Source organism: Dipteris shenzhenensis, chromosome 1 (assembly GCF_047967505.1).
Source record: "Dipteris shenzhenensis isolate YYH24624 ecotype China chromosome 1, Dip_SZ_1.0, whole genome shotgun sequence".
Taxonomy (NCBI): domain Eukaryota; kingdom Viridiplantae; phylum Streptophyta; class Polypodiopsida; order Gleicheniales; family Dipteridaceae; genus Dipteris; species Dipteris shenzhenensis.
The window spans coordinates 73269139-73296922 of record NC_141596.1 but is presented as its reverse complement, the minus strand read 5'-3'; the positions used below and the strand labels follow the sequence as shown (position 1 = coordinate 73296922).

Below are 27784 nucleotides of genomic sequence, written 5' to 3'. Positions count from 1 at the left end.
TGGCTGTTTTGCAGCCTGCTTTTAGGTTCTTGTTCACTGTCTACCTAGAGCAAGCCTAGGTCGGGTACAGAACGAAAGATATAGCAAAATGCTTAACAAAGCAAACCGAAAGATGTAGAAAAATTCTTTATATAAATTAGAAAAGCAACAGGAGAGCAAATTTCTTGATGCAGTCTTTCCGGTGGTCGCGTACCATCATAGAGTTAGGGACTTCAGCTCCATGACATCAGGATGGAGCAGGCTACCTTGATTGGCCTGTCGCTATCTACAGCACTAGTGGTAGAGGGAGACTAGAGGAATCGGTTTGCAGGCCTTATAACCCACATGGACAGGTTACTGCATTTTCATTACAGCTTGGAGGCCCCGTCAGTCCCACTCACTTATGTGTAGGTTGGGGAGATCTCATCAATCTGAAACGCATGTCCTCCCTGTGTCAACCAAGCCACCATCCCCCAGGTGTAGTCTCTATGAAGGCTCCGCATACGTGTCATGATCTTGAGGGCTCCCATCCAGATCCTTGCTGCCCTACGACAGCTCCACAGGCAGTGCGGGATAGTCTCTAGGGCACCATTGGAGCAACAATGGCATTGCCCCTCCACTCGCATCTGCTCCAACCATGGTCCAAGCCTCCGTGGGCGGCCAGCCAGAAGAAGTATGAAATCTTCCTCGGCCGCAAGTTGGACCACAACCGCGTCCAAAACTTGGAGCGAACATCACGGGGCACTCTTTGGGTCACCCAATGCCTCTCCCTCGAGGGCGACAAGTCCATCTGGAGCCTCCTGCCCATCCATGTGGTGTAGGAAAAGAAGGGCACCTCATCCACTGGCTCAGCTAGGCTGCCCCTGGAGGGCCAGAACCACTCTCCTGGATCCCACTGGACCTCCCTCAGGGGTCTACCCTCTCACAACCAAAGGCGCCATCTAGAGGCTTCCTGCTTTGAGATACTGGGAGGGTCAATGTGCCACTCCTTTCCCAAACGTCCCACCACTCTGATCATCTGCCCGTGAATCCCATCAAGACTCCCATCCATCTCGGGGTCTCTCTCAGCGAGTGGGTGAAGTAGGCCTCCAGGTCCTACACGGAAGAAGTCGGGGTGCATGCTGCCTCGCTGCATCAACATCCTCAAGGGAACACCAGTACGGGTATATTGCCCCAACCATCTGGTGTCTCTCCAAACGTGAAGTCCTTACCACCAGGACTCAGGAATGGCTAAGTCAATCTCGCCCATCTGCTGCCCTACCCCTCGCAAATGCGCAAGGGCATCAAGCCTTGCCTCTGTCTCCATAGGTAATCTGCTCCAACGGCCAAAGGATCCTACTGGACCACTAGCCCACTGTGCCCAACCAATGTGAGTCCGCTGTCCAAGCATATGTCCCTCCTGATCTCTGATCTCTGGGTGCCACATAAGGGGCTGGCACTCAAACTCCTCTGCATCTGGGCGGATCACGGATGAGACCCCCTGCCAGACCTTGTGAAGGCTCCTCATCAAGGGGGAGCCCTTCCCCGTAAGGGGGGCCTCTGAGAAGATCCATCTATGTGAAGGCTGCCACTGTCCCCCAATGCGTGGGGTGTTCCTTAGAAGCCCTCACTGTAAGAGGAGCTTGCAAGGCTTTGCACCTGGGGTGAGGTGACGAACCACCAACTTGCCCAGAAGGGCCCTACTTTGCATCTCTGGATCAATGACACCCAAGCCTCCCAGTGCCTGCGACATGATCACTGTCTATCAAGCTACTTGGGCCCTAGTGTTCCTCGTGCCGTCTGAACCTGCCCAAAGGAAGTTCCATACCAACCGTTGGAGCTGCCCAATGCAACCTTTGTGAAAGCATCAACAGGAGGCGATATACCAGGCCGTGGCAAGAAGGACTTGGTTTGCCACTAAGGCGCGACTTGCTAAGGAGAGTTCTGATAGAGAAGCTTGCGCCGAACACTCTCAAGGACCAGGGCAATCTGCTGCTCTGCCGTAATGTCAATACCCACCTGGCATCTGAGGTATCTCGCTGTCTAGCCCGGTGGTATCCATCTGAAGCCAAAGTCACTCCCCCACTCACAGATCTCCTGTGTCTCCTCAAAGCCTGTGAAGAAACCTATAGATTTTTTCCAGTTGATCCGTGCCCCCGAGGCCTCATAGTAAATAGCCAGGGCGCTCCTGACTCTCTCCAGACTCGCTGTGGTGCCCTCAACATACAAGGCCGTGTCATCTGCAAACTCCGAGTTAAGTAGCTCCTCCTCCTGTCTGATTGGGAGCCTCAACCCCATGAGACCCGCCACCTGTGATCTCAAATAGTAGCCCGAAGCATCCGCCACAAGGAGATTATCTCCACCCCTTTCCGTTTAGCTTGCTAGGAGATTTTTGACACAGGCTTTCTCCCTCAGTCCTTAGAGCAGGGGGTGGATTTGTTTGATCCCGAAAGGAGAGATAGGTCAGACATCCGACAATGGAGGCCAATCACTCTGCTTGATACCGCATACAAGATCCTCACCAAGGTCTTGAGTTTGCGGTTACGGACCCATCTTACCGACGTCATCCACGACACACAGACTGGGTTTGTCTAGGAGCGCAGCATCTTGGACAACATCTTCACGTTCTGGGAGGCAGTGGATTGGTCTAGGGAGGAGTCACAGCCACTGGCCGTCCTTCTCTTGGACTTTGAGAAGGCCTACGACAGGGTGCAGTGGTCCTTCCTGGAGGGCACTATGAGAAGATTGGGTTTCTCATACAGATGGGTTAGAGGAGTTTTAGCGCTATATGCAGGGAGCTCTAGTCAGATACTTATCGGAGGACACACGAGCGAGGCCTTTCCTCTCTCTCGCTCGGTCCGCCAGGGCTGCCCACTCGCTCCCTTCCTCTGTCCCCCTACTGCACCCATCGGGTCCGAGAGGAGTGATAGGAGAACTCAGCCCGCTGCCGCAACTCCGTGTCCTGCTGCTCGAGACGAGCGCTCTTGAATCTGTCACTAAGCCACTGAGAATCTGGGTCATGCTTCCTGAGCCTCTCGATGGAGGTGAGGTCTCTCCTCAAAGCCTGCTCATGCTCCTGAAGGGTCCTCCTCCGCCTAAGGGCGTGAGCTTGTAGCTCCTCACTGCTCCTCTGAATCGCATCGGCCACCCACGCAGCCCAGCCTTCGCACGGTGTCATATCTGACTACTCCCAAATCCTTGCCATGACCTACTGGATCTCCTCGTCCTGCAGGAGGTCCTTTGGAATACGGACCTCCTTCTAGGGGAGACCTCGGCGGGGCTGATCCAAGTGAAGTACCACTGGAGAGTGGTCATACATCGGGGTACGTGCCAGAATCTCGGTAGATCCGCCTCTGTGTAGTGTCTAGTTCCCAACATAGAAACGGTCTAGTCTCTTTAGCAATGCATCGTGTCTCCTCTGTCCAAAGGAGAAGAGAAGGCTGCCAGGTGTTCTGCTGAAATCTGGCTCCCTCCACGGGTCTCTGCCACTGATCATGAAAATGAACTGCTCCCAGGTGCTACCCTCTGTTGTTGGCATCTCAGAGAATGAGGCGCCGCCCAACTTGTCTTCCCTAAACTCCAGGTTGTTGAAGTCACCTCCAACAATCCAGGAGTCTACATCCAAAAGACACTCTGATAGCCTCCTCCAAAAGGCTGGGCGATGCTTTCTACACGCTGGGACATACACGTTCAGGATCTCAATCCTAGACTCTCCGGTCCGAACTCCCATCCAAACTGCCCGTCCTGGAATGAGCTCGCCTTGATCATAGACCTCTGGAGCCAAAGTCTGTGAGACTGAGATGGAGACCCGTCTGCTCCGTCCTACTGTGGGGGACCACTCCTCTAGACCTGTCCCTAGGAGAAGGTGATGATGTCGTTTGATGTCTGTAGCTGAAAACATGCGCTCCTGAATCATAAGAATGTCCACTGCCCGCCCTACCACTGCCCCTGTAACTCCTGCCGGAGTATCAGGTACTGCGGCTGGCTACGAACATGGTCATGGAGCCCGTGTACGTTCCAACTTACTATGGTCCAGCTCATGAGGAGGGGGGAGTGGGATACAAGGCTCTCCTATGAGTGGGTGCTTGTCCCAGAAAGATTGCCTTGTGTGACTTTGCCGAGGGTTTGGAGGGCAAGTAGTCGGTGTCTGTGTGGCACCGTACTAGGGTGGATACTGGCTCAATACCAATCTTTCATGCCCACTTCATCATGAAGGAGGCTTCCATACTGAATAGCTCCGCACACTTTTGGAGGAGCCAAAAGTATGCCAGCTCCACCTTTGCCTCTAGCGGCAATTTGATAACTCTTGTCGCCAAACCACACACCGGCTCCTCGCGCGTGAAGCTTAGTTGAAGGTTCACCTCCGCGCCATGGGCGTACCAAAGGTCTAGTCCCTATGGCGCCATCCACTTGTCCATCATGAGTATAATCGGATTCCCCAAAATAGCATCGAACACCTCCGGGGACCACTTCTCCAACCTTGTGGAGGCAAATTGAAATCTCCAAACGGGGTGTGTCTGAGATCCTATTGCATTGATCAAACTCCCCTTCCAGGGCTGAAGGACCATGAGCGTTACCTCCAGTGGTAGAGGATATGAGTCTGTAATCTCTAGATAGTTCCAAGGTCCTAACCTCTAGAAGTCCCGCGGTAAGGGACGCCCAGGCTGGAGGTTGGGAGCTACTCATCGGGAGGACGAGCCTCGTCCCTCAGGATCCATCCCTGAACGGACCTGTTGCTGCAATGAGGAAGCAGAAGGGGGCGTCATCGTTCCCTTGCCTGCTGGCAGGGGTGTCGAAGCGGAAGAACTTGCTACTGAGGTGGAGAGGGGGGCGGCGGGAGAGGGAGGGGTAGAGACGCGGGGGGCAGAGAGAGGGGAGCGGGTGGTGAGAGTGACCATAGAAGGGGGGGCTAAGGGGGGGGAACCCTGGAGGGGGAGGGGGAGGTAGAAAGGAAGAGGGGCAGGGGTCTGGGGGGGAGGAGGACGGATAAGGACGACCTCAAGCTCCCCCTGTTGATCAGGCTCGTCGGGGCTCTGGATCGGCTCCTCCACGGCCGCCGTTGGGCTAGCGTTTGTGGCTTCTGCCATCACCACATCTGAAGCTCTTGGGGCTCGCTGCTGCTGCAAGGGTGGATGCGGAGGCTGAACCTCCGAAGCTGGAGGATTGTCTGGCTGGGCGGTGGCCCCTGCCGCTGGGGGAGGTGGCTCCTGTTGTTCCTCCTTCAAGGCCTCTCGGTCAACCCTGTCCCTCTCTCTGCGATTGGCCTCTGCCGCGCTTGCCGGCCTGCTTGCTTGGCTTCTTTTGCTTTTTAACTTGGGTCTAGTGCCCTTCTGAGGGGGTAACCCATGGGGTCTAAAACTCCTGCTGCTCCTGCCTGAGAGGACACCTGAGAGGACACTGGACTTGGGCCTGTTGACTCTATCTACTCTGCAAGGGAGGGGGTGGAGGTGCACGGGGGAGGCCACGGGGGCAATCTCTGGCGAGATGACCTATCTATCTACATCGAAGACACCGGCTTGGTAACCCGGAAATCTCCACCCTCTGGCAAAGTGTGCCCCCCTCAAGGGTCTCGAGAAGGATCAACTATGGGAGGGACTTTGGGCTCTCAACCACCAGTATGATCCTGGGGACTCCATCATCTGCTAGAATTGAGGCGGCCAACTCTGGCGGGGACTCGACTACTATGTCAAATGCTCGACCAATGGAAGGGAGGATGGCTCAATACTCCTTGGGGAGCCCTAGGAAGCGGACTGTAACCAGAAAACATGGAACATGGTGTGTCGTATCCATGTCCTCCACTGTGAACCCATGATACCAAGGAAAGAGGTAAACAAGATGCGGGCCAAGGAGGATGGGGCCCTACTCCACAAGTTTCAAGGCAGTGTCGGGGGAGCTCAGCTGGATGAGAAAAACGCCTCTTCCATAGATGGTGACCTCTTGGATGTGGTTTCCCTCTAATGCCAAACTCGCCTGGATCCACTCTCGCACCTGTCTCTGTGTAGGCGTGAGGCTCACAATTCTGCCCACAAGCGCCTAGTCCTGGAGGGACTGAACTGCCTGCTGTACCTGTTGCTTGTCAGATGGGGAAAGAAGAACCTTGATGGCTGTGGGATTCGAGGGTGCTGCCACAGAGCCCCTTTGGCCAGGCCAAAGGTCACCACCATGATCCTCTTCCTTCTAACAAACACGAATGCTTCTGCTGCTGGTGAAGAAAGGAGGAAAAAACGGGGGGTGGGGTGAAGAGAAAGGACAATGTGGGAGGGCGGAGGCTAATAGGGCGGAAGAAAGGGAGAAGTGAAGGGGGGGGGGGGGGGGTCAGGAAGAGGGCAGAAGGGAGGTGGAGGGGGAAGGAAGCCCGGGGGTGGCGGAGAGAAGGAGGGAGGGGGGTGAAAAAAAAAGGGGGGGGGGGGGGGAGGCGGGGATGAAGGAGTGAAGGGGTGGGAGGGCGGTGAGGAGAGGAGGGGGAGGGAAGGAGGAGGCGAGCGGGAGGTGGAGCGGAGGGTGGAAGGGGAGGTGCAGGCAGGGGGAGGTGCTTGCAGAAGGGGAGGCGTTGGGAGGAGGGCAAAGAGGCAGCGGGGCCGGGCGGCGGCCTAGGCAAAGGGGAGGCGAGGCAGAGCGGCAGCCGAGATGGAGGCGGGGGTGAGGCGACGAGGAGGCGGAGGGGGAGGTAGAGTGGCGATGGCGGAGGGGAGGTAGAGCGATGAGGAGGTGGAGGGGAGGTAGAGCGGTGATGGCGATGGCGGGCAGCGGGAGCAGCCAGGTCCGGGCGCGAGCAGCTCCTTCTTTTGCTTAGACTGTTAAGATGAGATCATGAGGGCTTGATGGAACCTCGTTAAGTGTTCCAATTCTAGAATTGGTTTGGTTCTAAGCCATAGCTTTGAACTCCTTGAACCAGTTGAACACTTTAGATTTGCTTTTCATGAGAAAGAGCCAAGTGAACCTGGAGTAATCATCAATGAATGTGATAAAATATTGATACTCTCTATGGGTTATGACATTCATTGGTCCACAAACATCACTATGAACAATCTGCAACACCCTTTGTGCTCTTACTGAACCTGGACCATCCTTTTGGAATGGTAGGCCATGCAACTTTCCGCACATCCTTCACACACATCATGGGCTGGTTGCTGTAATTTAGGCAAACCCTCAACCATATTATGATTGAACATATATAGCAAAGCTTTGTGATGTGCATGACCAAACCTGGCATGCCATAGCATGTTGAATATAGGGCTGAGCATCATCAAGCTTATAGAGCCCTTGGCTTGCCTCATAAGTGCCTGTAGCCACAATTTCATACCCTTTTCGTGGATCCTTGATCTTGCATTGATCATCCTGAAATTCCATGAGCATGTGCTGATCATGGGCAATGGATGGAACTCCCACTCCTGTGATGTCCTGGGATGCATCATTGGCACAAGTAACTTGTTTGCCAAAAACAGGTTTGATTTCTTCAAATGAGAGGCATCATATGCAACTGAATCCCCCCTGGCACCAAAACTGTCCTGAACTGAAGTAAATACAAAATCTCTTCCCTCTTCTGCAAAATTTGCATGGGATGGTGGAGCATTTTCACTCTCAGATGGTGCAACATAATTACTGCTTGTTCCTTGCCCCTTTTTCTCATTGGCAATCCGTTTTTGGCACTCTGCAATGTAATGACCAGGTTTCTTGCAATAGTTGAATTTTCCCTTCTTCACCTTTGCACATTTTTCTGCATTCCTTACATTTATGTTTGCATTCCCCTCCTTTTTGGGCTGATAAGCATGGCCGGTCTTTTCCTGAAATTTACCCTTTCAATGAGTGGCAAGTGTTTGCTCACTCTGACTAGAGGAACGGGCTGAATTGGAATTTCTCGTTCTTCCTGTAAAAACAAAGCCAACCAACTCCACAAAAGTGAGTGGAGCAGCCCTGATCATAATGGTCAAGGAAGTAACAAACGTATCATATGAGGTAGCCAAACTATTTGAGGGTGATAGAGACCAATTTCTTGTCTTCTAGATCCTCATGAATAGCTGCAAGCTCATCCCGAATGTCAGTAATCTTTGCAATATGCGCTGAAATAGTCTGACCTTCCTGCATGTACAAGTCATTGAGCTTATTGTGCAAGGCAATGCCTCTTGCTTCATTCTTGATATTCCACATACTTTTCAATCTATCCCAAGCTGCCTTTGAAGTCTTGCAAGACTTGATAGTGGACTTAATGTGTGTCTTCACAGACAAAGCAATCAAAGACAAAGCTTGGGCGTGCCTGCGATCAAACCTCTTCTGATCTTTCCTTAGCGGTCACTTGGGCAGTGGCAGTAGAAGCCTGAGTGGTAGCACCAGTAAAGAAAAATGTGCTAGTGCTAGATTTAGCAGGTCTAGTCACATCACCAAGCACAATGTACCATAAGCCCTTTCCAACCAAGATATTCTTGAGTGTAAACGACCACAAAGCATAGTTGGGTCCATCCAACTTATCGACCTCAGTCATGGTACCAAAATGCTCATTGAGAGAGATGATTGCAAACTCAATAATAAAGACAAATGTTCCTGCAAAGAAAAGACAGCAAATGGACAATTGAAAGACCATTGACTGCTATGCAATCCTTTTTTTTTTTTTGTGAGAAGAAATCTTTTATTTCGATGAAATAATTACATTCATAGCTGCTTCAAAACGAAGTAGCTACTACTCAACAAAAGATCTCAGTATAAGCTGTATACACATCCTGATCTATCAAACGAGTCTGAAAACAATCGTAGAATGATTGTTGCAGAGATCGTTTGAAAAAAAGAAAGGATGAAAATAGTGGATCACCAAAGACTCTGTGATTTCTATCCAGCCATAAAGTCCATAGGGTCCAATATCGCACCCATACAAAAAATAAATCAAAACCCTGTCTCTGGGGATGAAATCCAAACAACCAGAAAAATCTGCCAAAAGTGACAGTAGGAAATCGTTGTCGAAGCCTCTGTCTGATGAGAGCAATGAGAGCAGAAGTGTTTGGACAGGACCAAAAGATATGGAGCACTGATTCAGTAGAGTGCGAGCATCGGTGACAAACAGCTGAAGCAATATGTCTGTGTGCGAGTAACTGTCCAGATGGAAAAATGCCAAGGAGAACTCGCCATAGGAAAAGCTGTTGTTGAAGAGGGACTTTGTAATGCCAAAGGAGACGCAGCCTTTTCCTCCCCCACTTCATTGGACGATCCATATAGCAGTCAACTATATATGTTGACTGCTATGCAATCACTGCAATGGCATTCCCTGACAGTGGCTGCTCTGAAATAGCAGAAAATCTGCCCCAAAAATTCTGCTCAAACCTCAATCACTTCCAGGATACAAAATGCAATCAAGCACTATATTTCTGCCCCAAAATTAGTCCTCAATCACAACCAAGCATTGGCTCAAAATGCAATGCCAAACACGGGCTCAAATGCAATGTACTTCTGCTCCAAAAACAGTCTGAATCTCAGCCAAACACTCGCTCACAATGGGATAGCAATATCTTGCTCAATAGGCATCCAAAGTGCATACACCTTCAGCCAACACTGGGCCTCAAAATGCACAACACCTGAGCTGAAATAACCCTCAAATGCAAGACACCTGTGCAATGCCAATTGCAAGACACCTGTGTAATGCACTTTGCTAGCAAGAGGAGCTTGTTCTCCACGACAGAAGTGTGACAGGAGCACGCGGGAATGCAGGGAGGAAGCAACAGGGCTGGAACACCTAGCTCTGATACCACATGTAGGAATAAGAATGGAGATGGATTGTGAACACGAGAAAAGATGTGAACACAAGTGAACTCCAACTGAAATGTTCAACCAAATCAAGTACCATACCATTGTATATATCTCTACAAATTTGGCATCTTCATGGGTTGAGAGTTTGCACGCAGGTTGAGAGAAATCTTGAGAAATAGGAATGGAAAGCAATGTGACTCAGGATATGGTTTTTAGACACCATGATGTCGATACTAATTACCATTGATAATATCGTTGCTATTTGCATCAAAATGAGCGTTGGAAAACTATACAAACATGAACTTTCTCAATTTTTAATTTCCTCAAAATTTTAATGCTTCTCTTTGTTCCAGTTCTTGGCAGAGTTTAAAAGATGACAACATGAAATTTTGAAACCTAGGAACCTTGTTTTAGGGTCCATTTCCTTTTTCTACCACGACCTTGCATCACTGAATTTGGATAGGGTAATGCTAAATACATGGCTCCGTGACTCGTAATGGGACAAGACTCGGTATGAATCTACCTCATTGAGGTCCCAAGCTTTGTACCAATTTTTGTTCGTAAAATAGTTTTGCACGTTCACTTATTTTGAAAAACCCTATCCGGCATGCACTGTGACATTGTGGGTCACGACTTTAGTTTTCCGTCGGCATGTTGAGAATCCATGGTCAAAAGAGGACCAAAATTGATCGAACAATAATCGATCGACCTCTAAATCATGATGGTACAAAGATTCATACCAGGTTTTATTGTATTTGGAGTAGCATCAGGCCTTGTTACCTTGACACATTTGGAGATCTATATGCACAGAGGCTATTGATGACACCGAAGTCCACCCAACTCATGCCTTGGCTAGTAGAGCCTCAAATTTGAGCAATTATGCCCAAAGGAGGCAAAATGCCCAACTGAATGTACCAAATAGTAATGAAATTACATCAATTTTGGGAAATACCCAAAAAATTTACATGTCAAAGGCTTCAATTATGCCAAAGGAATGCAAAAGTCAGAAAAGCCCTAAATTCTAGAAATTAAGGTTTTTGTCAAAAATTAGGGCTTTAAAACATTTAGGGCTTTTCAAAATTTGTTGCAGGAATGTGTCCTAGAAACATTTAAGAGCCCTTTGATCATGAAAGTCCCACAAAATACTGAGTATCCAACATGAAATTTCAAAATCTAACTTTTAGGTTAAGAAACACAGTTTTGAGTGTTTTTCTCATATTTCAGCACTGGATCTTCCAGTAGCAATAGAGATGGAGGCCACAAACTTGTTGAAAAAGGGGTCTAGAGTGAAGTTTTCACGATGAAGAGCTCCAAGACCAGAAGCTTCACCAATGGTAGCAGGTCCAAGCTTGAATTTGTTGAAGAAGAGCAGCTCATGGAGAGGCTAAGGTTGAAAAGAGAACAAGATGAGGATAAAGGAGTGGAAGGGAGCTCAATCATGGAGGAGAGGATGGCTTCCATTTGTAGGGTTCCCTCATCCTCTAGGTTGAGCATGGAGAAGGGAAAGGTAGGAAAGGAGGCTCTGATACCACATGAAGGTGCATGGTGGAGAGGGAAAGAGAGAGAGGGTATAGGCTAGGGAGAGAGATAATGATACTCAAAGAGAGACATAATGAAATGGAAATGAAATAGCAAGAGCAAGCACGAGGAACACTACGGCCCGAGTAGCTTGGCAGGCATTGGGAGGCTTGGGTGTCATTGATCTGGAGATGCAGAGTAGGGCCCTTTTGGGCAAGTTGGTGGTTTGTGGCCTCACCCCTAGTGCAGAGCCTTGGAAGCTCCTCTTATAGCGAGGGCTTCTGAGGAATACCCCATGCATTGGGGGACATTGGCAGCCCTCACATCGATGGATCTTCTCAGAGGCCCCCCTTACGGGGAAGGGCTCCCCCCTAATGAGGAGTCTTCAAGGGTATGGCAGAAAATTGCAAGGGGTCTCATCCGTGCTCCGCCCAGATGCAGAGAGGAGTTTGAGTGCCAGTCCCTTATGTGGCACCCAGAGATCAGAGATCAGGAGGGCCGTATGCTCGGACAGCGGACTCACATTGGTTGGGCACAGTGGGACAGTGGTCTAGTAGGGTCCTTTGGCTGTTGGAGTAGACTACCTATGGAGACAGAGGCGAGGCTTGATGCCCTAGCGCATCTGCGAGGGGCAGGGTAGCGGATGGGCGAGATTGACTTAGCCATTTCGGAGTCCTGGTGGGAAGGACTTCACGTTTGGAGAGACAGCAAATGGTTGGGGCAGTTTTCCCGTATTGGTGTCTCCTTGCGGATGTTGATGTAGTGCGGCAACACGCACCTCGGCTTCTTCTGTGTAGGACCTGGAGGCCTACTTCAGCCACTCACTAAGAGTGACCCTGAGATGGATGGGAGTCTTGATGGGATACACTGGCAGATGATCAGAGTGGTGGGACGTTTGGGGAAGGAGTGGCACATTGACCCTCCCAGTATTTCAAAGCAGGACACCTCTAGATGGTGCCTTTGGCTGTGGGAGGGTAGACTCCTGCTGAGGGAGGTCCAGTGGGATCCGAGAGAGTGGTTATGGCCCTCCAAGGCGGCCTAGCTGAGTAGGTGGATGAGGTGCCCTTCTTTTCCTACACCACACGGATTGGGAGGAGGATTCAAATGGACTCGTCAAGGTGGACCCCTTCGAGGGAGAGACATTGGGTGACCCAGAGAGTGCCCCGAGATGTGCGCTCCAGGTTTTGGACATGGTTGTGGTCCAGCTTGCGGCCGAGGAAGATCTCTTACTTCTTCTGGCTGGCCGCCCACAGAGGCTTGCCCATCGGACCGTGGTTGGAGCAGATACGAGTGAACGGGCAGTGCCATTGTTGCTCCGATGGTATCCTGGAGACTATTTCGCATTGCTTGTTGAGCTGTCGTAGGGCAGCGAGGATCTGGATGGGAGCGCTCCATATGTAGAGTCTTCATAGAGACTACACCTGGGGGATGGTTGCTTGGTTGACAGAGGGAGGACATGTGTTTTAGATTGATGAGATCTCCCCAACCTACCGGATACAGGGTCAGAGCATCTAGAGGATCGCACTCCACGAGGCAGTCCTCCCTGATAGTCTAGCTCCTCCTTCTCCTAAGGAAGATAGTCTTTGGGAGGTAGTAGCCAGCATCGGCTTGGAACATTTGCTGGCTCGCTGCAGTCTTGTGATGGGTGAGCACCGTGTTCCACGCGCGGCTACCCTAGTTACCATATGGCAAGATATCATATACACTCTACGGTCCACCTGGGAGTGCGGGACTCCAGGCTCCAGGGAAACTATGGAGAGGCGTGCTTGTTTCTGCAAGGCTTGGCCTGCAGGTGTTTTCTACATCTTCACTCTACGAGGGATTCGCTGGCTGTATAGTCCCCCCACTTGGATATTAGCCCCAATTCCAGAGATTCCCTAGGCAGTGAGCTGGGGTTTCTTAGGAACAGGCCGGTTTTTCTGTCAGCCTTTTTTGTTTTTTTCCATACTCAGCACCTTCAAGGCTGCTGTCTTGTATGAAATCTTTCAAGCATTAATAGAAGGTTCCTTTCTTTGGAAAAAAAAAAAAAAAGCAAGAGCAATGAGCAAAATGAAAGTACTCACATGTAGACCAAAGAGCTTGTAGGCTTGATACTTGATTGATTTGACACTAGATAAGTACAAACTCTTATATAGAGCACACACAGACATATGAACGCCAATGTGACACGTGGCATCCATAGGACACACTAGACTAGAACTCACTAGAACACATCAAACTGACTCATCTTGACTCCATTTCCTAACGGGGGGTGTTAGGAAATGGAGTCAAGATGAGTATGTTTGGTGTGTTCTAGTGTGAGTTCTAGTCTAGTGTGTCCTATGGATGCCACATGTCACATTGGGAGTTATCCCATATGCATCGGTGTTCATATGTGTGTGTGTGTGCTTTATATAAGATCTGTACTTGTCTAGTCAAATCAATAAAGTATCAAGCCTACAAGCTCTTTGTTCTACATGGGAGTACTTTCATTTTGCTATTCAGTCGAGGATGTGGGGTTCTTCTAGTTCTGCTTCAACCAAGAGGATGATTTTTCTCAGAGGTGGAGAGGCTATCTTTTTTAGAGACCATCACAGGCATGACATTTCATCTTGTCTAGTTTTTCATTTGTTTGGACTCTATTTTACCACTTGTTGTTCATACTTTGGATGATGTATTTTTGCCTTGAGTTTTTTCTCTCGGCTGTTTCTCTCATAGTACCTCGAGCTCGTCTCATCACACGCCTACAGACACTGGGATTTGATCAGGAGATCATTTGGGCAGTCATGGCACTGTATGAGAGAGTCTCAGGCCGAGTTCGGACAGGCGCAGGTTGGACAGATGAGATCTTGAGTACCATAGGAGTCAAACAGGGTTGTCCCTTATCACCGACCTTGTTTGGCCTCTACATCGATGAGCTTGAGACTTTCATGGGGGCGTTCGGAGGGACCGGTTACTCGCTTGCCGGGATCATCATCATGATTCTTCTTTATGTAGATGACGTGGCGGATGCACTGCAGGCTTTTTGTTTATCCCATGATTTGGAGGTCAACCTTGGCAAGACCAAGGTCATGATCTTTAACACCTCTCGAGCAAACATGCAACGGAAGCAGTTTACTTTTACTTTCAGTGGGTCACCAGTTGAGATCGTATCCTCATACACTTACTTGGGGGTCATCTTCTCCCGGCCCGATCTTCACGATGAGACCAACGATGCAGGCCAGACTGAGCAGGGGATACACCTCACTAGCTAGGCTAGAGAGACAATGCTTCCACTCCCACTTCTCTTCGATTCCTTGGTCCGACTAGCCAGTATGTATGGCAGCCCTTGTTGGGGGCCTAACATGTCAGAGATAGAGTGGACACGGGTGGAGTGCCTGCAGATCCTCATGCTCTCACGGATGATCGAGGGAAACCGTCTGTACCACATCACATCATTCAGGCCGAGTTTGGTGCCTCTCCACTCCAGCTAGATGCAGCCTTTCAGACCATTATATATCTACACCGAGTTAGATCATATGGGGACTGCACATCAGGGAGACAGAGGTTGCCATGGTTGGCTCTTGATTCCTCCATGAGGTTGGCAGCAAAGGGAGACGAGCGATGCTGGTATGCACGGACTCACAGATGGTTTGTGAGACTAGGGTTCCACATCGATAGGATACCTTCTTTTCAGTACAGTTTAGATGCCCCTCCGGTACTCCCACCCACCATCCCGACCGGGCCACACACAAACCAGGTCATTCGTGAGAATCTCCTGCAGCTACACACCTTTAGGACCTGGTTGGAACCGAGGGAGCTTCCAGTGAAGCTGAGTTTCTACAGAGATTACTGTCTTTGTATTTCAGAGGAGGGATTCATCACACCACCGGGGTACACTGAGCTTCATATGCCTCACTCACTACGGATCTCCATTGGACAGTTTCGGGTATCATCACACCGCCTCCGCATAGAGAGTGGCAGAGCAGAGGGGATTCCTAGGGAGCATCGCTTATGCATATTGTGCGATTGTCGAGAGATCGAGTCGGAGGAGCATTTTATTTTCAGGTGCCCAGTGTACTACGAGATCCGAGGTCGCTACCACTGCCCCTTCAAAGACAGCTCTGGGCTCCTTTCCAGATTCCTCGCCTACCTAGATCAGAGATGCCTTGCAGCCTTCATTCACAAGGGGGTCCGACATAGATAGTACTTACTCAGGCGCTCGGCCACATCATCAGACACCTCTCAGAGCAGGATCACAGAGTTCTTCCCATCGAGTGACATTGATCGTCCAGTCTCTAGCCGCAGACGTGACAGAGACCTCGACCCGACGATCGCAGCATGATACACGAGACATCGAGGGGACACATAGATCACTCTGGGGGACATCCCGTCATTGTTTAGACCCGGGATACATCCCACGGGAGTCACGGTGGCTCTGGTCTTGCATCGAGCTTCATCCAAGAGACCGAGACGTACAGCACCCCTTGACGGGCACCAGCGTCCCATCACCGGCTATGCACTAGCTAGGGCGACATGACATACGGAGGATTCCGCTCCGCTCCAGTCCTTTTCTTTTCATTGTTACATCCAGATGTATTTGATTTGATTATGTATGATCAAACGTAGGATTCAGCATGGGTGATGATGCTCGTTTCAGTAGCTCCATCCTTACTGTGATTTGTATCAAGTTTTCTTTCAGTCTCATAGACCCATCGGTCTTCCGAAGACTCTAATAAAATTTCTTTCTTCCTTTCTCATACTTAATAGAAGCCTATTTCATATACTAAAATAAAATAAATGCGAGCCTAAGGTTGAGTTGCCTATTCTCAGCTGGGAAACACCAATGCCTTGTGCAAGCTAAGTGTGGGAAGCGGCCCCTTGCCAAGGAAACCAAGCTCATCTCCTTTTACATATATGAACTATTTTTTTGAATGAGATTTTAGGCTATTTATAGTTATCCTCTCATGTGGACTTTTGAAACCAAAACAAGACTGCAAATGGCTAATTATTTGCAAGCTTAGATCCCAGATCAATTGGCTATTTTATTTCTCCAAATTGCATTTACCATTTTATCATTGAGTTTGGTATTCAAGTTGTGCTGGTGGAATTGGTAAGGGTTGCAGTGATCCAAACAAGGTCCTCTGGGATTCCGACCAAGTTTTAAAAATGTCTTTGTGGCTTTATGGACTGCATATTGTTTGCAATGTATTTTGATGTCTTCTTGGGGAAAATGAAGACATGAAAGCATAATAGGTTCTTTTCCATTATTAAAATATATCCGTTTAAAGAAAAGATCACATTTTTCTTGAAGTATTCTATACTGACTCTCACAAAACAGTAGCACCTGAGTGAAAATTTCAAAGTCCGAGTGCGTTTGATGCAAACTTTGAATTTGTTGATTTGAGGGAATAAGGACATTGTTTAAGGTTTATTGTTGCATGACGTATGGGCATGTAGAATTTTTGGGAGCGTTTACGAAAAAGGAGACTCAGAGAACTCTATGATTTTGCTGTGCATGCCTCTGCTCAGGTATAAATTTCTGTAGGATTTAAGATGCTTTTTCGATCTACTTCACCTTACCCAATATTAGCATATCTTTGCAGCACGGACTAATGAGTTAAGATTCATACACATGCAGAATTCTTGGCACTCCATGGAAAAGCAAGACTATGCTACTGGTGTGGAAGTGTCTGAAAAGGTATACAAAATACCTTTTCTTTTTATTTGGTTGTATTTGCACACCAAATAACTTTCAAGAATTAAGATATTCCATTTGAAAGCAAATCAGAGATTTACTACCTGTTTTTTCTTCAAACTCAATAAATTGGAAGGTAGGTGGTTTGTATCTTTAGAGAGTATTTTGTGGCCCTAATGAAGTTTTTGTGTTTGTTGGCCCAACCTGGATCTAGAAAATTTTGACCATTCGAATTAGAGTTCAAGAAACTATTTCTTCCTTATCACCTTGGTAATTTTTTCATCTGTGGCGTACTTGCTTCCCATTTACAGACTTAAGTTTGTGCTCCCCCTTCTTTCTTTTGTTGTTAGATCAGTTTGAAATTGTGAATTTGTCTCCTTTGAAGAAGAAATGACCACTGCTAGTAGAATTTCCCGTCATCGCACTGTTTATCTTGTGCCATTTTTTTCTTTGAAGGCACTGATAGGTGTGCCGGAACACAATGCCTTGTTTAATGTCACTTTCAGGATGGTTCAGCTGCATAAGAGGGAGGTGTTTCATTCTAGACCCAACTAGGCCATGTGGATGCCTTCATGGCTGCCAATCCCTCCATCCCATCACCTATCATAGGCCTACTTAAAATCAAGAAGCAAAACCAATAAGTCCTATTGGCAGAACTGTGCCAATGCTGTGGCCTCCCAAAAAGTAAAGATGTTATTAAAAATGCTACAGTCCTGTACCAAGCCTATCTAGGTGGGCTGAAAAATGTTTGGTAAGAAAGGGGCAACTCTCAGGCTGATGGCCTTAGCTAGGATCTTAATAGTAGATCCAAGCAAGGTAATGGGCTCCACTGTGAAATCTCAAGCCTGTCTCCGCTGCCCTTAGGAATAAGGTGAATCAGCCCCTCTGAAAGTCTGGCTGGCATATCCCGATCTCCATGACGTCTTGAAAAGCTGTGAGAATGCTTGAGCCCATAAGCTCCCAATGAAACCGAAAAAGGATCAGCGCTAAACCATAGTCTCCTGGACACTTGCCTTTCGGCAGAGCTAGGATCTCTCTCAATGAAACCGGAAAAGGATCAGCGCTAAACCATCGTCTCCTAGACACTTGCCTTTCGGCAGAGCTGGTATCCATAGTGAAGGAAACGATCACAACTCAAGTAAGTTCTATCAAGCAGGAGATGACTGCAAATGTCAATAAAGCTGATTTATACATGGAGGTTAAAGAGCAGCAAAGGAGAGTACAAAATAAGATGATACTGTGCATCAGGGGGTTGCAAGATGGATGCAGTGGAGATGGGGAGGAGAGTCTTATAGAAGATAGGATATTATACCTCAAGAAAGAAATATCACAAAATGATTGGGATGAAGACGACATAAGCAATGTTGCTAAAAAAGGAACACAAGCGCAGGTACACTTCAATGAGAGGGCAGCAAGAGTCAAGATTCTCATATAAATACGCAAGCTAAAGGGTACAAGAATTTGGATATCTAAGGAGCTCACTCCAACCCAGCTCAAACAAAGACACATCGGACTCACAAAAGTGAAGGAAGCATGCAAGGAAGGTAAATGGGCAGTCTACCAGGATGGACAAGCTTTAAGATTTCAAAAGACTCTCAGTCTTAAATTGATGTTATCCAAGCCCTTTTTCTAAGATACTATTAGTATTTAGTCATGCATCTAAATAATTGGGCTGAGCTTCCTTGAGCGCTGTTAGGAAATGGAGTCAATTTGAGTGACTTTTAGTGTGTTCTAGAGTAGTACTATACTACTTTATATCCTAGAGTGCCACGTGTCACTATGGGACTTATCCCATATACATTTGACACTTAGAGTGTGTGTGCCTATCCTATAAAGACATTGTACTTTCATTGTCATTTTCATCAAGCCTCATGCCTTTCTTGATCATGTAAGTACTTTGCTTAGTTGTATATTTCTTTCTCGCATTATTTCATTTTCATTATGCTTTCCTAGTCTTGCTTTTCCTTTCCATTCCATTCCATGTCTTGCATCTTCATATGGTATCAGAACTAGACTATCTTCCAAGAGGTTGAGGTAAGAGATTGAGGACATTGAAGCCTCTCTCCCTCATTCCCCTTGGAGGAATGGTTTCTGCCATTTCTTCCTCAGCCCTCCATTTCTCCCTCAGCTCGCTTGTGCCCTTCATTCTATCCATCACTCTTCTCTCTCCTAGCTACCAGCTTTATGGGTTCGCTTTCCACCAACTCTCTCCTTGTGGACAAATTCAAGGGGGACGGATTTCCCACATGGCAAACAAAAGTGCAACTCCTTCTCATGAAGGAGAATGTTTGGGATGCCATCGAAGATGATGAAGCACTTGAGGCATCAACGGAGCTTCAAACATGAAAGATTTGGAAGCAGCACAATTCGAGGGCCATCGCAATCATCGGGCTTTGCCTAGATGATTATTTCACATCGACTTCAAGTCCAAGGCAAAGGAGATTTGGGCACGCCTTGAGAATATATTTGGTAACAAGATCACCAACTCCAAGGTATTTCTGAAAATGCAATTTTATAAGCTGAAAATGGAAGAGTTTGATACTTAGTGCGCATATAGCAAAAATTCAATCTTTAGTTCAACAACTCTCTAATTTGAAGTGTTGCCCGGATGACAAGGACAAAATGGCTGTCCTGATGACAAATATGGAAGGGATTTCTCGCTTTGAGAATGCCCTTGAAGTACTTCGCATTGCATCGACTATATTTGAGGATATGGTGTCTCTTTTGCTTGAAAAGGATCGCTGCAACAAAGAATCTCCATCCTGTTCAGCGGATACTACACAGGCACTTGCCTCCACCCTCCTCTCTAGCTGCCAAGTATCTGTGCGGTCACAAAGTAGTGCCAAAAAACGTATGTGGCCACAAGTCCCACATCCCATGGGCTAGCTCGAAGGATGCCATCTAGCCTCCTCAAACTCCTGATTCCCCTCCCTCGAATGCCTAGGGCCTGTAGTTGGAAAAAAGTCCTTGGTAGCTCTGTCTTCATTCTAAGTCTAGAATGCAGTCCTAGCATGAAATCTATACTCTAATCTAGCCTCCTACATGTCCTGAATTTTTCTCTGGCAATCTACATCCTCTCAACTACCCAAGCACTCCATGGTTCCCTCTGCTCCAATCTCTACAAGGCTACCCAGCTCACATGAGAGGCCCCTCTCTGTGCAAAAGTGCCCCTCTCCTAGTCTCTAATCTCCTATGAATGGTCTAGATCTTGAGCTGTTGATCCCCTCTAAGAGGGTCTCAATTTTTAGATCTCCCCTATGGGCTCTCTAACAGAAACCTCCTAGCATAAGAAGTTAGGAATCCTAATAGTTGGAGGTTCCCCTCTCTGCTGCTCCAAAGGAATGATCTATGTAGGAGAATGATTGGACAAGGTTGTAATGATCTATGTAGGAGAATGATTATCGTCCCACTTTGTAAAAGCCTTATCACTTGGAAGCCAAATGTCACCCACTTCAAGATAGATGAACAAATTATCATATCCTCTGACACGATCAATTGGATTTGTCAAGGTCTTTGGTATTATCAACTAAGATATGCTTATTTCTACCTACATGTTTGCTTGAAATTCATAACTAGTTGCATTCCTATCGTCATTGCACGTTGTAAAAATTCATTATCATAGAATTGTACTCTCTTTATCATGATCATGGCTTTTGTAGAGTCAACATGATTATAATGATGAAACGCCAACAATTCGACCTCTCATTAGTCAAGCTTGTACAAACTTTGTAGCTACAAACCTTGTGATTTGGATTAATAGGGTACTCCATGTGCTTCAGTCGAATAAGCTCCTACAACTGCTATCTACGGCCATAAAGTAACCCAATTATAAGTCTTTGTCGGCGTGGGGACCTATGGTGGGGGGTATAAAAATAAGGAGTTTACGAGAGAACGCCTCCCACTTTCGATCTAACCTGTCAACATTCTCATTGGCATCTGGGGTCTTACCATATCCCTCCTTAGCATCGTAACCCTCATTCGAAGCATCTTGCTAAGGGATGCCCCTAATAGAAGAATCTAATTGTGTCGAGAGAAGGGCATTTTGAATGTGCGCGTGACTCCTTGTAGTCCCTTGGGGCTCACTCCTATGAGTTTGAGCCTGTCTCCCCTGCTAATCTAGCTTCCCAACTACATGCATTACCTTTGCTTAGTAGTCTTTGGCACAAGGTGCTAATTCATTCGAACCCTCCAACCTTGAGTCTGTGAAGATCTTCTCTTCGCCTCTCTCCTCCTAGTAAGTTGTCGGTTCCTCATCAGATTATTTAGGTCGAGTTTGGATCACCCCCACTACAGCTTAATGCAACATTCTAGGTCATCATATGTCTATATCACGTCAAGAGGTATGTGTCAGAACATGAAGTCAAGCATTGAGTGTGTTTTAGCGTGTTCTACTAGGAGTTCTAGTAGAGTCTTATGTGTGAGTGCCACGTGTCATATTGGGGGATATCCCATATACACTTTGGTATTCTAGTGTGTGTCTATCCTCCTATATATGATTGTACTGGTGTGTCACGTCAACACACATCAAGGAGTCTACATCAAGCTTTATCAAAGTGAGTCTTTCCATTTTGGTCTATTGCTCATTTCCATTTCCTTTCACTTTCATTATGTTTCCATTTGAGTATTATCTTCTCTCTCCCTAGCCTACCCTCTCTCTCTCCCTCTCCCTCTCCCTCCACCATGTTCCTTCATGTGGTATCGTTGCAGATATTCAAGCATTCAAATTCAAGCTGAGCTGACCAGGTGACAACTATGTCAGGGAGCTGTCCAGATGACAACCATCTCACCAAGTGACAACTATGTCAGCGAGCTGTCCAGATGACAACCATGTCAGATAGCTGACCAGATGACAACCATGTCACCGAACTGGCCAAGTAACGGCTATGTCAACGAGCTAGCCAAACGACAACTATGTCGGTGAGCGAACAAGGTGACCGCAATGACCATGTCAAACAGGTGACAACTATGTCAACTAGAGATATAAATAACCGTGGTCACTTGCATACTACGGCAAGATCTCTCGTGAGTCCACCTGTCAGAACTATGTCAATGGTGGTGCAGGGGCAGCCAGCCAAGAGCTCACATGGAGAAGATAAATGCACATCGAAGGAGTCAGAGGGCTAAGCAGCGCACAGAGAGGTGCATAGAGAGGTGCACAGCACATGGGGCAATCATATCACCAATTGGGAAGAGGCTGGCAAGTTAGAAGTGGTTGAAGCCATGAAGAGTCCTAGGGGTGGAATGGCTAAGAGACTGAGAGCCACCACCAATGGGACGAAGGAAATAAGATTTTCAGTAAGAGAGAGGGACCCTCCACAGGAGTGGAGGGGATGAAGGGAATGGGGAAAGGAAGGAGGGGGGTATTCTATGATTGTAAGGGGAACAGGAGAGTGACACAGAGGTTTTGGGGGTGAGCTCTCCTAGTGTAACGTTGTGGTATCCTACTGATGTACTTCTCTTCTACTCTGAATACTATGCTTCTCCCCCTCTTTGTTCGCAACTGTAGCTCCCCTTCATCCCGCGTATTCCCCTCTTCATCCCCCTTCACTTGGTATAACGGTCCCTGTGTTATGTGGCTTGAGTTCTCTTGTGTTCATGTTGAAAGATGGCTCTTGTAACTTCGTTTCGCTAGGCTTGCATCACTATTGCACCTCTTGAACTCGCTCGCACCTTTGGCGACACCATTGTTCTCATACATTCTGTCATTGACACCATCGGTGACACCAGTGGCCCTCGCTTACTTGCTCCTCACACCAGTGGCCCTAGGCCTCCAGTAACACTTCGGAAGTGTTAGGACCCCCCCCCCCCCCCCCCCCCCCCCCCCCGATAGTTTATGGCGATCACGGTGGGACATTGCTGGTGTTGAGTAGCACAAGTGAAAGGAGCTAGTGAGAGAACTAGGAGGTACTTGAGGAGAGTGGAGAGAAGACTTCTGACATATCAAACTCGGTACAAGAAGCATGACGTGTGACGGAAGTTCGCGAAGTCCTCAACGCGAGCACAAAGTGAGCCCATTGGAGCGGTAGCTAGAGCAAGTAACTTCATCGACACTCTGATTGACTTGAATCAACAGGAACCCTGGTGGTCAAATCTAGACTCCGGAGAAGAAGAAGTGCAAAGCGGAGAACAGGTGAAAGAAGATGGTACGAAGGATGAAGGCTTCTCAGGGACTCATCAAGATCAAGGCAGCCCCTCTCCTCCTCTTGCAATGATGTCTTCATCAATCACCACTTTTGCCGAAGTGGTGACTCCCTCTGCTCCCGACTCGACCTCTGCTGGGACAAGCTGCTCCCTCATCTGTTATGCATAGGTCCGGGTTCCTAGCTAATCCTTCTTCCACATCTATCCCACTCGGGGGTACTTTTGCTCCCGCCATGCCTTTACCTACCATGAAGGTTTCATCTCCCTTTCCATCCACACCGGCGCTGCCTTTTCCACCACCTCCTTCCTTCCCTACTGCCTACTCATCCATGACTTAAATTCCGTCCCTCTCTTTTCCAAATGCTCTCCCATCCTCTTTAACCCCCACATCTTCTATGTTCTCACCCTTTCCCTCTGCAACACCGAGGCCCTCTACGTATGTAGTACAATCCGGGTACACTTCCTCTATGGCTACATCGTAGTGACTTCCCCATTGTGGTCCTCCACAGGAGGTGTTGTCGGTGCGGTCCCCTCCTCTAGAGCACCCACACTCATTACGGCTCCATCGGGACTTCCTCCAACTCTTGCATCTGCTTCAGCCTCTCGGGTGGGGATGGTAGTTCTCAGTCCAACAGACAGAGCTAGACTTCTCGAGCTACTCAACAAGGTCCACGTGAAGACTCAAAAGTTCAAAGGCCACCTCCATGAGGATGCGGAAGCTCATGTGAGGAAATTCCTCACAGCATGTAGAGCTAAAGGTGTGGAGAATGAGCATGCATTCCTTCACATCTTCCCCTCATCATTGGTGGATGCCGCGGATGTATGGTACAATCAATTTTCCCCTAACCACTTCCAGACGTGGACAGACCTAAGGGAGGAATTCTTAACTCACTTTCAAGTTGGAAAAATTTAAACACATGATTGTCCTGGAGTTATCCACTGATACCATGAAGCTTGGTGAAAGTATCTCGGAGATGTACATGAGGATGAGGGTCCTGGCCGCGAAGATGTCTATGCCATCCAATGACGCCGTCATGAAGGGGTGGTTTTTGAAGGCTTTACCTTCCACCATCGGGTTGACAAACTCCTTGAGCATGCCTCACTACAAGACTTCCTTAGGGAAACGGTGAAGTTAGAACGGTCCCAGTTAAGTTTCGCCTCAACACACAGTCAGACTGCCCAACTTCCGAGAGAAGAGGGCTCCCAAGCTTGGCAGCAACTCAAGAAGGAGTTAGAAGAAATCAAAGACGGTCTGAAAGACAGAACAAGGGGGGATGGACAGTCACCCTTTGAAGCTCAAAGAAGAAGTGGTCTCTGGTGCATCGACTGCAAGGGTTCTGGCCATGGCTACTGGGAATGTCCATCAAAGCGTAAGGTACCCACTCCGACCTCCTTTTGCACATTTTGTGAAATTCATGGACATGATGCCTCCGAGTGTAGGTATCTTAAGCGGTTGAAGAAGCTTTTACCGGAGTATCCGATTGGGGAACCTTTGGTGGCTACAATCAACAGAGCTGCATCAATCACTTCGGGGCCAGTACCCTTAGTTCCAGCCCCTGTGAAGGCACCTGAACCACCTACCCCTCCTACCATTCCACCTCAGCTTCTCCCTTATCCTCCTTTGCTCCAATCTCTTGCTCCCAGTCAAATCGGGTCTGCATACTTCTATCCTCCACCCTACTATGCATAGTATTAACCACCTATGTCAGGGGGTGGATATGGATCCCCTTATCAACGCGGTTGATGGGGTGTGTTCTGAGGTGGACGTGGAGGTGCACGCCGAGGTACCAACTTCCACAGACCAATCATGTGCTACAGATGCGGCGAGTACGGCCACTACCAAGATGACTGTACACAACCGTTTGGGGGACCTTCTTGTATACAGTGCAACACAAATGACCACTACACTAGAGATTGTCCCAATGGCAGAGGGGAATCGACATCGCAAGTCAACATGATTGGTGTAGTAGTGGCAGGGGAGAGTGACAAACCCGATTTGATTGGTGCAGTGTTGGGAGCACCCCATTTGATTGGTGCAGTGTTGGGAGCTGTGACAAGGTCACAAACGAACAGTGACAGTAGTAAGGATGACTCAACATCAATATCGGAGGCCTCATCACCAACTAGTACCAACTCAGTCACTAGAGGAGCATCCCCACCTCCTTCCTCCAAGGTGGATAGTGGGCATAGGAATGCATCACACTTGTCTTCTTCTATAAGTGGATCAGAAAGAACCCAAAGGGCTTCACAGCCATCAAGACCTATCAATAGCTCTAAAAGTACCTTAACCTTAACTCCAAGTGAGCAGTCTATGCCTTCAAGGTACCAGAAGGTGGTCAGGAGTGTCACCAAAGATCTTCAATCTAGTTCTGAAGACGAAGGCGTCACACCTCAGTTCCCCTCCCACAAGTCCAGAATAGTGAGGTTTGCAATGGAAGTGACAACTTTAGGACAAAACTGTGAGAAGGAGTCACAGGCAGGCCCATCCACTTTCCACTCAGGAAGCACAATGAACAAAGAGAAGGAGATGGGGGTGAAGCCCAATAGTGCCCAAGAAAAGGGGAAATGGGTGATGGAAGAGTCACCACAGGAAACATTGATTGAGAATCCAGAGGCACCTTCTCTCCCTCGTGTGAGCTTCGACCTCAGCCATAATCTTGTCGGATGAAGGCCCAAAAGGCTACTGCCACTATCCAGCACTATTCTTTGATTGAAGACTTGATGGATTTTAGGCCCAACATCAGCCTACGACAACTCTGTCTATTGTCTCCACAGATCAAGCATCAGACTATTGCATTCTTGAATTGCATGCCAGAAGGTTTGCAAAGGGGATCTGTTCAAGGCGGGCCCACACCAGAGACAGTAACAGTTCAAGACGGGGTGACACTAGACAATTGCTCAGCCTATGCTGCCCTCACGTGTGAACAAAGTCCCAAACTCACGGTGGAAATCAACAGGGTGGAGCTGAAAGATGTCTTCTTGGATGGTGGGGCAACCGTGAACATCATGCCGAGAGGTACGCTCCAACAACTGGGTTTAAAATTGACAACTAATGTTCATTTTCAAGTGCGCATGGCAGATCAAAGCAAGGTGAAGCCAAAGGGGGCGGTCAAAGGTGTTCACATGAAAATTGGGGGAGTTACATTCCTATCCAATTTTATCGTACTTGATATGATGGAAGGTGAGTAGACATATCCCCTACTTCTCGGTAGACCATGGTTGCGATCAGCAAGGGCCATTCAAGATTGGTCAAGTGATGAAGTTCGGCTGCCTTTGGGATCCACATCCCTAGAGATAGACATGGTGACTGGTAGGGCTCATCACAGACCTGTGGAACTTGGGGAAGAGGATTTTGAAGAAGCAGGGGTGGAGGAGGAGAAATGGGCACTTGGGGATTGGTGGCCCATACAAAAAGAAGAGTTGGCCTATGTGGAGGACTCACCCTTCCAGGATTAAACTTATGCAGCAGCAGCACAAGATGATGGTGAGAGTTTGACGTACTTATTGGAACATGCTGGACCCGATGAGGAAGAAGCTGCCATCTTGGATTGGATGGGGGCCTTGGGATCCTTAGCCATCAATATGGTGGAGTTATGCCCAGAAGAGGATCCTGAAGCCCATCTTAGTACTTCATGGATGGTGCAAGAGGTAAGCGAGGAAGCATCTGCACCTAGTTTGGCTGATCGAATGTATGAACGTATGCCTTTTGGTCTTTCTAATAATTCCCACATGTATCAGCGGATGATGACCGTAAGTACTAGACAAGGTGGTGGAGAGGTCAATGGGGTGCCAAGTCCATGACTCAACAATGGAGACACATGACTCGTACCAGGAAAAAGACCACGTAGTAACAAGAGAGGATGAGGAATCTGATGAGACTATTAATGCCATACATGAAGATGATGATCTGGTTGAGCACAGTGATGGTGCTGAAGGAGACATTGATGGTGATAGTACTGCAGGAGACACTCATGGACCTGCAGACCCACGGGATCCCTCCTATACCGAAGAAGAGGATGACCACATACCGATGGATGTTACCTGAAGGCGGTCGGTGTCGGAGATGACTGTTGGAAGGATTGTTGACTCCATTGCACATCCTATCCAACCTAGGAGGGACCAAGAGGCAGGACAACTGGAAGGAACCGTTCACTTTCGTATTGGAGTCTGGAACTTCAGATGTGACGAGCAAGCCCATAGCATACATAGAGAAGAAGATGTCGCAGACCTTGCCCTACTTGACTTATACATGTTGGAAGCTGACTTTCGAACTACACAAGAGGTTCCCAAAGGTATATATGAGCTGGATGGACTACTGTACAGAGGAATGCTCAAGCAAGAACAAAGAAGCAAAAAGAGAATGGCCCCAAGTGCTGCCTCCACATCTCAACCATTTCAAGAGGACACCCAGCCGTCCTTTCCGAGGTCTTGGATGGAAGAAATAGTAGGGGATTTCCCTTTGGATGATACTTTTGCACACCAAGCATTGACAACAAAGGAACCGGACAACTCCACCTCAACAAGTATACCCTAGGTTGACCAAGCCCGGGATTGGCGGTATCTCAACCGTGGTACAGACAATCAACTCCACATCTCAAGGTAGCCAGTTGGGTCTAGGAGCATGATTATCTACTGCAGTCGATGTCTTTGCTTGGTCATATAAGGATTTAAAGGGAGTACCTGCTGAGTTCATGGAGCATCGCATCGATCTGTATCCAAAAGCAGACCCAATGATCAAGGGACCATATCGAATGAATCCTAGCTATGGCAAAGCTGTCC

General features: G+C 48.1%; 1 protein-coding gene across 1 annotated transcript in view; it reads left to right on the top strand.

Moving 5' to 3' along the window:
- The window catches only part of LOC147906348 (uncharacterized), a 604593-nt gene that overhangs the window by 20385 nt on the left and 556424 nt on the right, over window positions 1-27784 (top strand). The window contains exons 3-4 of the mRNA XM_087391025.1: window positions 16627-16698; window positions 16808-16867. Coding sequence (XP_087247151.1) covers window positions 16627-16698; window positions 16808-16867 — 132 coding nt within the window. The remainder of the gene's footprint in view (window positions 1-16626; window positions 16699-16807; window positions 16868-27784) is intronic.